The sequence below is a fragment of the Cynocephalus volans genome, chromosome 2 (genome assembly GCF_027409185.1).
Source record: "Cynocephalus volans isolate mCynVol1 chromosome 2, mCynVol1.pri, whole genome shotgun sequence".
Lineage (NCBI taxonomy): Eukaryota > Metazoa > Chordata > Mammalia > Dermoptera > Cynocephalidae > Cynocephalus > Cynocephalus volans.
Genome location: NC_084461.1, coordinates 60,338,641 through 60,352,870, shown reverse-complemented (window position 1 = coordinate 60,352,870; position 14,230 = coordinate 60,338,641). Strand labels below are relative to the sequence as shown.

Below are 14,230 nucleotides of genomic sequence, written 5' to 3'. Positions count from 1 at the left end.
TTATTACATTAAATCTTTTCAGTAATTATATGAACCAGCTATGGGAAACCTATTTCCCCATGTTGTAAAGGGGATTCTGTTGTATTTACAGCAGCTGTTTCTCCTAGTCCTTCTCTAAGGTCATTGCTCATATTCTCTCTTTGATAATTTGAAACTGAGACAGAAAGGTTAATCGTTGCTGCCAACATACATAGAGAATTGGCCATAGAGCTAGGTTGAGAATTTGCGTACTTGTCTTTTTCTTTTGACTTTGCCTAACTTTGTAGATTTAGAAAGGCTAAAGAAAAAAATCGGCTTAGCCCCATATTTTGTCCTTCACCACATTCACATTGACCAAGGTTGCCCACCACTCCTAAAAATTATAACCTCTTTCTCTTGTTTCTTATATATTTAGTCTCAGAGAATAGAAACTTATGCCTGCGTTAAGTTCTCAGGCCTTACTCTTTCCCAAATGCATTTTTATGAAAATCAAAAAGAGAGAGAGAGACAAATATTTGTTCACTGCTAGCTGTGTGTTAGGCGTCACTGCATTTCATTCTTCCTCACAAAAGCTCTGGGTGGTAGACACTGCACTTCCCAAGTTACACAGTAGCAAGGCTGAGAAAAACTAGCCCGTAAGTGACTGACTTGGCATTTGAACAAGTTGGCTGATTCAGAGCTGAGTCCTTATTCTGGTGTCCCAAGCTGTCTCCTTGGCCTCAAACCACATGGAGAGTGATATCAGAAAGAAATCATTTTCATTTTACATTTCCTTTTGGTCCTATTGCCTGATGTTTATTAGCCAGGGGTAATTTGTTTAGGGCTCATTTGTATGTGACTGAGTCATCATGCCAGGCCTCTGGCTGCTCTACGGAGCCCGTGGACCCTACCTACCTTCCACCCCTGTATTGGAGCAGGCCTCATCACTTATGCCAATGAATCCCATTTGTTTGTGGAACATGGGATGTGTGCTATAAGCTACAGCTGGGGCCATAAGTGGCTCTCTCTGATGATCTACATCTTGAAATATTTAAATAGATTAATGTTTTTAATACTTACTTCTCCAGGAATACAGTACCAACCAAACCAAGCTGCCATTTCAGGTGGAAGCTTATAATGGAGCAAGCACTCCTGGGAGCTGTTTAGCATGCCATTATTGAGAAATCCTTGAAACGATTTCCATCTGTTGAAAGGAGTGCCAGCGAGGCAAACATTTATCTCAGTTATTCTAAAGGAAAAGATGTGTATGGACGTGCTCCAATTGATCAGATGCCTCTGCCATTTTGTTTGCATCTTAGAATTCTTGTTCTTCGAGTTTGCTGCTTGTTTTGGTATAGGTCAGAGTGGAAACATAGATTTGTTATAGCTGTGCTGTCTTTGTGACTTAAAACAAGAAATTACACAGGAAAACACAGCATATAGAGTTCCATTTACTGTTTGTGAGTAAAGGGGAAGAAATTACATGTGGTGCATCTTAGCAAAATTGCTGAGCTGCAAAAAATGGCAAAAGCTAACTGAATGAAAGGCAGCATGAGGGCTTATCAAACAAAGTGGCCTTTCTGCAAGCAAAACGTGTGGAGATTTTGCAAATGACTTAATCTCTTCTCTTCCTCTTTGTATTCTTCCACCTACTCTCCCTTTTTCCTCTTTTATTTATTTATTCATTGATTCATTCATTCATTCATTCATTTATTTATTTTCCTTTGTTTCCAACAGGCCTTACATTCTAAGCTTCAGGCTCTGGGCAAAGTTGAGTCAGAAAGCCTTTTGACTCTGACCACCCAGCTTGTCAAGGAAAAGATGCCCACCTGTGAAGCAGAGGACATCACCGCCTACGAGCAGAAACTGCAGCAGTGGCATCTGGAGCGGGTACAGTTGATTCAGAGAGAACAGGAGCAGAAGGCGAGAGCGAAACAGGAGCACCAGGCTCGGAGAGCAGCAAAGGCAGCTGCCTAACTGGGCCCCCAGGACCACAAGAGCCTCTCCAGACCCTGTGGGACTCTGCAGTGGCCGTGACACCAGTCTCAGTTTCCACCATCCGTTGTCTCCTTTTGTTGAAGTAGGCCACATTGTTCTACACATCAAGGCCCTGTGACTGCCCGTCCAGATGCCAAGGAGGGCTGTGAAGCTATGGAAGTGGCAAGTGGTCAGAAAGAAGCCACCAGCTAATGACCTTGAAAGGGGCTCTTAAGGCTTATGGTTGAGTTCCAGGAGCACAGAGATCAATTCTGAGCATTGAAAGTTCCCAACACCTAAAGCAGGTGGAGGAAGAACCTATGGCTGAAGAGTCAGGTCTCAGGCATGGGCTTTAAATGGTCTCCCTCTTCCCAGCCCAGGCCCATCAGGCCAAGGTCCCTGCACGTCCTGAGACCTTGTGCCCAAGTCTGCTCTGGTGCATGTGTCACTGAATCAGCTGTGGGTGCTCACACATCCTCACTTGCTCCTTTCCACCGTTCCTCGCCCTTCCAGACCTGCACTGGGAGAGGTTCAGGACAGGAGTGAATTCAAGATCATGAACCTACTGGATCTCAAATTTCAGGCACTCAGGGCCGGCCTGTGGTTCACTTGGGAGAGCATGGTGCTGACAACACCAAGTCAAGGGTTAAGATCCTGTTACTGGTCATCTTTAAAAAAAAAAAAATTTTTTTTTCAGGCACCCACAGTGACATTGTTAGAAAGTAAGGGCATTTGAGGAAAAAACTAGCACTAGCTGTTTGAGGAAAAAACTAGCCCTCCTTGGCTTGGCTTCTTCATCATGTTGGGGTAACTTTTTTTCCCAAGCATTGTCTCAGCTCCTTTATCAAGTAGATAAAGTGAGCCTTTTGTGTACACACACACATGCAAAATCTCATGCAATTTGTGAACACACATTTTAGTAAATGAAGCTGGAGAAAACAAAGAAGGGATAGGCCTTGAAGTGCATAGGACATGTGAATAATTATAAAATTGTCAAGAAATGAAAAATTTCTTATTGGAGTTTCTCCTATGTGAAAGGGTCAGGGGGCAGCTTCGCTTGCTATGTAATCTTGCCTTTAAGTACAATGGTGTATTTTTATTCAGGACTGTGCTCTTTTATCAAGAACTTGTGGAAATAAATGTTCTGGGATTATTTTGGTGTATTTTGGGAGAAAGAGGGAATCTTACCACCATCACTGTTACTGTGATTTTGAGCAACATATTTTCAACCCTCCTTCTCCATCAGACTGGCAATTATTATGGTAATAGTAACAACCACTACTAACATTTACTAAAGACTTACTGTGTGCCAACAACTCTAGCTGCCCTATGAGCGAGGTACTGTTAGCCATGTTATGAGTGAGAAAATGAAACTAAGTGCTCCCCTGAGGTCAGGCTGCCACTGCTCCTCTCCCTGCCTGTGGCCCTGTATACACAGGTATGTCAAAAAGCTCATGGAAGTATCTGTATTGCCTTTTAATTCTGTTTTTCCGTGAACTTTCTGAAGTACTTTTGTATAACTGCAGTTGGGATCCAGGACAGGCTCTAAACTAGCAAGGCTGAATTGAATCTTACTTAGGTAGAGGGGCATGACCAAAGGTCACTTCTGACATTTTGGTTTATAAGGGGCAGGGCTTTCTTGGCCATTCTCTTATTGCATGAAGAGGGAGATTAAAGATCAATCAAAAGGCAACTTTTGCTCAGTAAATTAATGACTGTCGTGGCATGAAGCATCTGAAGCATCTGGTTAACACTTTGACCCATAATTTTGCCTTCATTTCCCCTCCCCCCCTCCATTTCTGTTGCACTTCCACTCCCCAAAAAAGGCCACTTCCGCCACTCTGCTGCTGTCTCAGCAGGAGTTTCCATGTTCCCCACTCTCAGGATTCCATACACCTGTGCCCTCGTCTCTCTCAGGAGCTCTACTAGTCTTTGCCATTCAAATACTTGTATACAACCCTTTCCCTGTGCTCTGATCTCTTGAGCTATAGGATACTCTCCCACATTCCTTGCCGATTGTGACTTGTGACTACAGTTGTCCTGTCCCTTTCCCTGATATCACATTCTGTATTTCTTCGATATTGATAGAGAGACTGCTTTCGGTACCCTAGCCTCGGAATGACCTCCGCTGTAACAAATTACCTTTCCTCCAGGTGACCTGCCATAGTCACAACCAAACATCCAGCCTCCTATCACTAATCCAAGACCTTATACCTGAAATCCCATTCTCCCCAGTCTACTCTCATACCATGACTCCTGCTGAGCCAGCTTGTTCCTATCACCTTCCAGGCAGAAAGTAACAATGCAAATGCCTAGCCCTTACTCCGTCACTCAAACCCTTCTCTCCAGAATTCCAACCCTACTTGCCTGCTTCCCAGCCTGGGCTTCATGGTCAGCCATCCCACCATTGTTCTCATTAGCGTCTTTAATTTCTTCTCCCTCCCTTTATTCTGTCCCACTTGCCATCCTTGGACCTTCATCCTTAGACCTACCTGTTATGTTACGGGTTGAATTGAGTTCCCTAAAAGAGAGATGCTGAAGCCCTAATCCTCGGTACCTTTAGAATCTGACCTTTAGAAACAAGGTCTTTTATTGAGGAAATCCGATTAAAATGAGATCATTAGGGTTGGCCCTAATTCAATACGACCAATATTCTTCAAAAGGGAAATTTGGACACAGACACAGAGGGAGGATGGTGTGAGGACACAGGGTGAAGTCAACCATGTGACTCAGTGATGCATCTACAAGCTAGGGGACACGAAGGATTGCCAGCAACTCCAAAAGCTAGAAGAGGCAAGGAAGGATCCTCCCCTAGAGCCACCAGAGAGCGTGGCCCTGCCAACATCTCGATTTCTGACTTCCAGCCTCCAGAACTGTTCTGTTCTTTTAGCCCCCCTGTTTTCAATATTTTATTACAGCAGCCCTAGGAAACTGATACACCATCATTAGTTTTCTTTCTGTCTGCTTTTAACCTACTAATTGTTGGTATACAAAATCATATATTAGGCTGATTAGATTCCTCTACAAAATTATGGCTATCTGCTTCAATTCAGTAGTCCTTCCATTTATCTTTAATTGACTCTCATTTTTACTTCAATAGCTCCTCCTCTCTTTGTAAACCTAAGACCCTTTCCCTCAGACTCAGATGTTCCTGCCTCCCACTTAACCAGGAAAATTTGGGCCACATGACAACCTCAATCTCCCTACTTTCTACCTTGAGCAATTCTCTATGCTTACCATTTCTCTCCATCACCTCTTGCTTCCAAGTGACAGCTGTTCCCTCCCTCCTTTCCAAGGTTAAACTCTTCATTTGTGACCTTGACCCTATACCTGCCTGCCTGTTCCAGATCCCATCAAGCATTCCCTTGCCATCTTGCATCATCTTTGCTGATTTCTTCTTCCAAGTGTACAGTCCTACTCAAGACTTCCTTCCCTCTTAAAAGTAAAAAAGCCTTTGTCCTGACATCAAGCTCCTGTCCTGTCACTCTCCTTCCTTATGTCACCAAACTTCTTGAGAGGGTATCTATACTTACTGGCTAGTTGCTCATTCGTCAAACCCTGGGGATTTGGCTTTCAGTTCACCATTCTGCTGCACAGCATGTTCATCAACTGCAATGATCCTTTTCCCCTCGAAGTGCTGTGCTCCACTGGGCACCACTGACCACCCCCTTAGAAGCTCAGTGTCTGCAGCACAGACTGTGCTCCAGCACGGCTTTTGCGTGCTCACAGGCATTTATTTGGCATACACCATGCAAGGCACCATACTAAGTGCTATGGAGTCTACAAAGATGAGTAAACTATAGCTCCTGCCCTCAAATAGATTTTAGTGAGAGAGAAGAGGCTGGCGTATCCGCACCTGCCAACACACAGCCGAAAGGTGTCATCAGCGACACAGATAAAATGGTTTGGGAGCTCACAGGAAAAGCACTTCAGGTCCAGAGGTGGGAAAAGCTATAATGAAGGGAAATCATTGTCTGCTTTGGGCTTTAATTAGTCACTTGTGTCTCAAGCTGCCCTGGGGTAGAGATAACCCTCTTCTCCATGGAGTCTTGTGCAGAATAGGTGTGTTTGTGAGAAAGTATTTTAAATTGAATTAAAATGAACAATTCAAACTAAACCTGTTTTGGCCCACACCCCATACTCATCTTGGCCAAAAAAGGAATAGAAGGTAGGGTGGTGGAAAGAAGAAAAAACAGTGGTGCGGTGTAAGTATCTCACTCTCCTCCTTCGGGGCTCTGGTGCCTGAGCACCAAACCTTGCATTTTGTTTCTCTTCCTTCTCGTGGGCCAAGGATATCAGATATGTGTGTGAGAAGGTACTTGTAGATTTTACAAGTAGTCAAAGGCCTTGAAGATAAGTTGATTAAAGTCGCTTTTTCACTCTGAATGATTCCAACAGCTAGCTTTGACATTCTTTGTGATCTTTGTTTTACTTTGGATGTTTTCCCTGGAAATAAAATTCAGCATTCAGTTTTTTCTTTTTGCTGAAGCTATATGATAAGCTTTGAGAAATGCTTTTTTTTTTTTTTTTTGTGACCCGTAAGGGGATCGCAGCCCTTGGTGTGGTGTCATCCGCACCGCACTCAGCCAGTGAGCGCACCGGCCATCCCTATATATGATCCGAACCTGCGGCCTTGGGGCTCCCAGCGCTGTTGTGCTCCCAGCGCTGCACTCTCCCGAGTGAGCCACAGGGTCGGCCCAGAAATGCTCTTAATTTAACCACCGCAAAAGAGAGGAAAAATAACTGCTGTGGTGGAACAAAGAACTTGAAGCTGGGTATGAAAGAATGCTTAGAGACTCATTGTGTCACTTAGGTCCTCCAGGAAGCAGCTGCTGAGTCAGAGGTAGGAGTGAAAGCAGTTTGGAGGAGGTGTTGCCTGTGAAAGATAAAAGGAGAAGGAAGTAGGATTGGGCAGGGAGAGCCGGCAGATGGAGATCCTACATCTGCAAAAGGAAAGGATAGACGAAGCAACACCACCTGGCCTCTTGCTTGGTGGGGGGGTGGGGGGAGAATTTCAAGGTTCATCATCCCCATTGCCAACATCAGTAAGCCAAGAGTGGCCCCTGGTCTACTACCAAACCTAGTGACACGGTGCCCTGCCCTCTCATCAGCACATTCCCAATGGCAAGACAGGAGTTAGGAATTTGAGTGTGAGTGCTTTAGTCAGAGGTGATCCTAAGAAGGCAGGTGAGGGGAGGAGAGATCGAGGCAGGCAAGGAAGGAAAGCCAGTAAAGAATGCGTAATTGAGTGAACAGTGGACAGGCTCACTGCTACAGCAGACCCTCTGAGGAACTGGAGAGCACACCTCAGCAGTTCCCACCAAGGGCAGGAAGCTGGTGCGTTTCTCCATTACCTCCATCCCCTCGGGGGCTGGGAGCACTCCTAGCCTGCTCCTGGTGCAGTGCCAGCACACTCCCATGACCAGGAAACACCCCTGGGCAGGGACCAGGAAGCCGTCCATCCACTGCTGGGGACTGTCTGCAGGTGACCTCAGGAGCAAGCCCAGGACTGGTTCTCAACTGGGGGTGATTTTGCTACCAGGGAACATCCGGCAATGTCTGGAGGTATTTTTGATGTCACAACTGAGGGGCTGCTGTTGGCATCTAGTTAATAGGCCAGGGATGCTGCTAAACATCTTACAGTGCAAGGACAGCCTTCACAACAGAGAAATATCTGGCCCAAATGTCAGTAGTGCCAAGGTTAGAAACCCTGGCCAAGGGTATATGCAGGGCACGCATTTGCAGTGATATAAATGAGACTCAAGAATGGAATTTGTGGCAAATAGCTCATTTCCAATGATATTTTTCAGGCTAGAAGAGTAATTAGTATCAGTTGTGTCTAACTCTGAATATGAATATACGATAGGCAGTGGTATAGGGTGGGCCATTCTTTCTAAACAAGCTCCATTAGGGAAAAAGGTAAATGATTAATTTTACTGTCCTGTCTGGGCATAACTGGACAGGAGTCTTGAGTTCCAAAATGAAGTTGTAATGTGGCCTCATGTGAGTCAGCAGAAGGTAACTCCGCTGGTACCTGCCAAATGCACTGGGCGTGGGGGAGAACACGATGCAGTGCAAAATGGGCTCAGGGAGCTGTGGCTCTAGTGAATCACAAAAGCAGAAAATGTGGTGTGATTATATTTTCATGATTTTTCAAAACAAAACTCTGATAAATTTTTTAAATCTTGCTTTAGAAAATGGGGGAAAAGGATGCTTTTCAACATAATTATGTCAGGAAAATTGCCTTTTATTCTGAATAACAACTTCTTAGCTTGAAAATAACCTTTTCTTTCCCCCACTGATTTGGCCTTTGGCTGACATTGAGTACTGCCATGAAGATGTTATTACCTGTATGGTAACGAGGAAGTTCAAACAAAAGGTGACAGCAATGCCCCTGAGATTGTGGCAGTAACCGCTGGGATCTTTGTTTAAAATAAAAGAGTTACTAGGCTGTGTGTTTATTATGTTTGAATATTAGACATTCCAGATCTGAGCTGGACAAGTTCAGAAAACAAGGAGTTTATTCCTGCAAAAATCATCTGAAAATGAATTCCATGATAGGCTTTAAATGCTGAGTCAAGAACTATGGGAAAAATTTATAAAGGATTTATAAAAGAGACGTTATATCCTCTGATGTACTCAGGGATAGGAGAATTGTGTGGTGGGTTTTTTTGTTTGTTTTTTTTTTTTTTTAGTTCCCATGATGCTTCATCTCTGCAGAGTTCAAAATTTCAATCCTTAAAACACCCTCCAAAGTTAATATGCCTACCACAGCATGTGAAAGAGACCAAGGATGTCCATTACAAGCTTCCTCCAGTGAGAGTTGGGGGGGGGGGTGTTTCCCAGGCCTTGGCTCACCAGCAGTCACGCACCCACCTTGATTACAAAAATCAAGTCAGTAAAACTTGTCAAATGCCCATTATTCCACCTAATGAAATACATCCTTTCCAATCTTTATAGCAATCCTGCAGGGCAGGGCTTATTCTCCATTTTGCAGAAGAGAAAACACACTTTTGTGACTTTCTCAGGGCCATACAATTAGAAAGTGATGAGGACAGTGTTTAAACCCAAGTTTATCTGATTCCAAACCCACTTTCCAACTACTACACCATATAACCATTGTGCAAACCTAAGACTAAATATGTTCATTCATCCATTCATTCATTCATCAAGAGTATTTATTGAACACCTACTATGTGTCCAGACCTGTTAAAATAGTCACAGAGGATACAGCAAGGAATAAAATAGACAGTTATCTCTCCTGTAGTGGAATTTACATCCTATGGAAAGAGACAGATTAATAAATACACTGTATGATATGTTATTTGGCAATAAGTGATACAGAGACGAAGAGGAAAAGAGTGCTAGTTAAGTGGTAAAGATTGCAACTTTAAAAGGGTGGCTAGGGAGGGCCTTCCTGAAAAAATGACATTTGAACAAAGACCCACACAGGTGAGGTTGAGAACCACAGAGTCACCTGGGGAAAAAGCATGTCAGACAAATAGCACCAAGGCCCTGAGATGAAAGCAGCAGTGTCTGAGGAACAGCAAGGAAACCAGTGCAACTGGAGTAGAATGTATAAGGGCTGAGAAGTGGGAAATGAGGTCAGAGAGAGAGGGGTCTAGGAAGGGATGGATTTGTGAGGCCTCCTAGATCTCTGGTAAGGACTCTGGCTTTTACTCTGAGATGAGAACCTATTTGAAGGTTTCGAGCATGGGTTGCAAGATGACAACATTTTTAGAGGATTATTCTAGTGGAGCTGCTACATGGAGAATAAACTAGGAGGACAAAGAAAGGAAACAGGAAGATCAGTTAGGAGGGCACTGCAGTAATCCAGGAGCGACATGACTGACTTGCACAAGGGTAGTGATGGAGTGTGAGACGGGGTCAGACTGGAGGTATTTTGAAGGTCAAGCCAGCAGGATTTGCTAGTCAGCAGATGTGCTGATGGGCCAAGATTTTTGACCTGAACAACTGGAATTTTGTATTTGCCATTTACTGAGGTAGAAAAGCCTAGAGGGAAAACAGTTTGGGGAGGGAGATCAGGGTTTTGTTGGGGGGAAGGTTGAATTCGATTTGGGGTATTTTAAGGGCCCCTATTGGACATCAGATTGGAATGGATATATGAGTTTGGAGATCAGAGAAGAGGGACAGACTGCAGATAAAACTGTAGAAATCATCACATGCCATTTACAAATGGCATGTAAGTTCCTGAGACTGCAGTAGAGTAGCATGGATTTCTGGTTTGAGCAGAACCATGAAATAGAGTTGGGTCTCTTGGTATATAGAGAGATCTTATGAGTCAAGCCTCATGAGCACTGCTCCATCATCTGTGAAAACTGCCAGTAACCCCCAGAGAATTAGCCAGTAGAACTGCTCATACTGAAGGAAACCAGTGTGACCAAAACTGCATATATGGCTCCAGTGAATTTCCAAGACATACAATATCAGATCAAAGAGGAAATGGTGACCTGGGATTATGCAAGAAACCAAGAGTTCATGAGTCAGGAGTGTGTTAAAAGATCATTATAGGGACATAGAAAAACATCCAGAATGAGCAATACAGTTAGAAAGAGGGAGAAAATATGGTCACAGGACTTCAATAGATCTTTGTTGATTTGTTTGGAAGACTGCAAAAAAATAAAAATAATGAAAAGCTGCCTCCAATGTATAGAAAAGGACTAGTTGGAAAGGGATTAACTCTTTCTCATCCGCTGTGCCTAGGTGGGGAGGGAATGGGATGTAAACAGCAAGGCAGGGTTTCAGGTAGGATGACCAACCCTCCGGGGTTCTCCAGGACTGAGGGGTTTCTTGGGACACAGGACTTTCAGTGCTGACATCAGGGCAGTCCTGGTCAAACCAGGATGGTTGTTCACCCTTGGTTCAGACAGAAGGAAGACTCTGGAACTGGACAATTTAGCAGTGGAATAGAAAACTATTTAACTATTCAATTTCAGTCTGATGTAACTTCCCACCCTGTGTTCTCACATGCTTAACTCTTTAATTTCTGGAGGGATTTTAGAATCCCTCTTAGCAAATGGCGATTTCTGATAGGACAGGTCAGTGCAGCCCTGTGGTTTGGAGGCACAATGTAAGATCAAAAGATAGTATGTGGCAGACAAAGAAACATCATAATTGACTAAGGACAGGCTGCATTAGCCTTCTGAGGCCAAAGGGCCATCTCTGAAGACAGAGCCAGGTACTGGAGTTCTCTACTGAGCACTCTGTGGCATGTCTTCTGTGGCCACTGGTGGGGGCAGGTGTTGACATGCCAGGGCTTCCCCTTTGTGCTCCTCAACATATGCTGATCCTGCTTTCAGCTGAGCCTTCATGTGTGCTCTTGCCACTGCCTGAATTTGTGCACACACGAGCGCGCGCTATCTCAGGCTCAGCTTAGACATCACTTCGTGTTGCTTTTCCTATAACCCACCTATAATCATTTAAATGACAGGAATTCCTTCTCTTTTAGGTATTCTTTTTCTGTCTAATCACTTATCCTAAACAACTTTTAGTGCCTGGATGAGTCAAATCCACAGCATATTATGTTAGTTAGAGCTTATTCTGTAATAATGAGCAAGAAACTCAGAGGGAGATAAGGCATTGCGCACAGTTGTTGAGTATGACAGCTTTATAAAGCACACAGCCTTTATAAAGGAAGGAACATGGGGGGGAGGGGGGAGGGAGGATTTGGTGATGGGCAACAATAATCAGCCACAATGTATATCGACAAAATAAAATTAAATAAATAAAGGAAGGAACCATCGAATTTGACCATCTTGTCAAACCCTCTCATTTTACAGATGAGAAAAGGAACTCTAGACAGGTTAAGTGACTGAGGTCACCCAGCTGGGTGTGGCAGAGCTAGGATTAAAATCTGGGTTTTGACTTATTTGTGGTTTGTGCAGGAAACCCTTCCAATATCTCCCTTCAACTACAATGGCCTGCTTTTCCTTTTTAAGCAATAATTTTAATTGTTCCTCCCGCTCACCTCCCAGTTTCTGTCCTTAGACTCTAACATCCTCTAGGGCTTGGCTATAAAGATAAAGAGATAGCAGGTGCAACAGTTAGTAGAAGGACCCTCTCAGCTGTCTGTCAAAACCTGCGATTCACCCTGAAAAGACCACAGTTACTTACCCCTGTCATGACCACCTTGGCTTCCCAGTGTTCTGTGTAGGTGGCAAAGCCCAACTTCTGATGAGCCCAAGTTGGGAACACAAAGCGAAAGACCACACAACACACACATGAACTTTTGCCACTTTTGTATTTTATTGTGGAACTGAAGTTTTTTTTTTTTTTTTTCCTTTACATCAAATATCCTCAGTGGAAGAGGGGATATTGCACACAAATATCATAAAAGCACTACATATTACTTTCACTGGAAACTAATTTTCTACATTAGATATGACTGGATAGGATAGAAGTGATGCAGGATTATAGGACATATACCATACACAGCTGCAGACTGACACAAACACCATTCAGAACGAGAGAGAGGAGTGTGAAGTGCTTCTCAGCCGAGCTCAAGACCACTTCTTTCCAGGGCTGGAAAGAGAAGGCTGCATGCAGCGTGGAAAACGTGACTCAGAACTGCTGCAGAGTGCTCTCGAAAGGGCAGCCTGGTCTTGATGCCTCTTCTCGATGGCTCCTGTTTTGGGGAGCTCCAAACAAGTGCAGAGAAGCTGTTTATTTTTTCCCTTCCTTTTCAGTTTTTAATGCTACCTTTTAAATTGACTTCATAAAGTCACAGATTTTTTAAAATAGTAAATAGTTTTAATACCAGGTGAATAACCTAATTGCTTTCAAATAAATGCTCATCCCTAGGCTGCTTTTGGTGTGTTGTTCAGTAGGTTAAAAGATAAAAGCCTACAGTTCCTTTCAAATGGAAACAGGATCTTTTTTTCTAAACCTGAAGCACAAAAAAACGTTGTTATCCTAACTCACAACATCATTACGGAGCAGGAACCTCCTGTGACAGGTGACTAAAGAGAGGCAAGAAAAGCAATTTCAGAATTGTAGAGCAGCTCCTGAGAGCTGAAATTTGGTAACAGAGGGAAAATGAAAGGTGGTAAAATTTCCATTAGCAAATGATTAAATCTTATTAAATGAGTATTGGAAAGCTGCTAAACTGCATAAGCTATTGGAGACACTTAAAACATTTATATACACTGGGGAAACCATTCACTATGATATGTAACTTTAAGAAAAAAAAAAATTCTTTTTAACTCCATGGAAAATGGTGTTGGGGGCTGGGGAGTCAGTCATTGTATTCAGTCCCACCACAAGACTGAGAAAGCATGCACGAGGGTTGGGGTTTTGAGAAAGGGGATAAAATTGATTAAAATTGAAAATGGAGGATCATCTCTAACATTTAGTCTCTGTAGAATTTTAAGAATACTACCAAAAAGGTCATGATCATGAGTGCTACCTCAATAGAATCCAATCACTTAAACAGAGTATAAATTCCTTCCACTCAAGTATTCAATCTATACAATTGGATTAAGTAACAGTATGAACAAAGCTCTTAGAAGTCTACGTCGATCTTTAGCTCTCACCATGAATGTACATGGTACATTGTGATGGCTGGTACTAAACTAATTGTGTATTTACGGAACTAGCAAAATTAGGTTAGTCACACAGGTAGGAAAGGTGTCTGGAAGGACAGGAGCAACCTGTAATGCAAATATTGGTTTTCCTGGTATACTCAGGCTCTGTGGTCAACATTGAGAATAATGGATGGAGAAAGGTACTGATAGAGTTCATAGGAAAAAGAGCCAGCTGACCAGTGACAGTTTTTATATATTTTTCCCATTAAATCCCATAGCAGAAAAAAAAAAAAAAAAGGAAAAGAAAAAAGGGAGTAGGGTAGAGTGGTTATCAATGAAGACTGGCTATAATTCTCCTAAGTGTTTGCATTTTTTAAAAACAAAATAATATACCTGTTAAATAAAATTAATTCGGGATATTGGAAAATAACTCCATCTTCTATCAAAGAAAAATCAACCAGAGGTCTGGATTTGGCAAGAAGCTAGAAATCTGTTTCACTTCCCATGCGTTATGTGGACCTACTCAACAGCTAACCATTAAATAGTTATGTTGAGTATCTTAGGTTGTCTCATAAAATAAGTATGAAGTAGATGAGTTTTTATACGCAGTGAAATCCATTTTCGTCACAATGACTTTTCCATTATGTGTTTTTGTACCCTTAATGTGTTATTTTTAAGGACTTGAAAGAAATGGGTAATAAATAAAAGCTGCATTTCTAGAGAAGCCTAACAAAAATAGAATATTAATTTTC

The 14,230-nt window shown here is 42.9% G+C and overlaps 1 protein-coding gene across 1 annotated transcript in view; it reads left to right on the top strand.

The window, feature by feature from the left end:
- Positions 1–3,088, top strand: part of MRPS27 (mitochondrial ribosomal protein S27) — a 93,635-nt gene extending 90,547 nt beyond the window's left edge. The window contains exon 11 of the mRNA XM_063086344.1: positions 1,696–3,088. Coding sequence (XP_062942414.1) covers positions 1,696–1,935 — 240 coding nt within the window. The 3' untranslated portion in view covers positions 1,936–3,088. The remainder of the gene's footprint in view (positions 1–1,695) is intronic.
- The last annotated feature ends 11,142 nt before the right edge of the window (positions 3,089–14,230 follow it).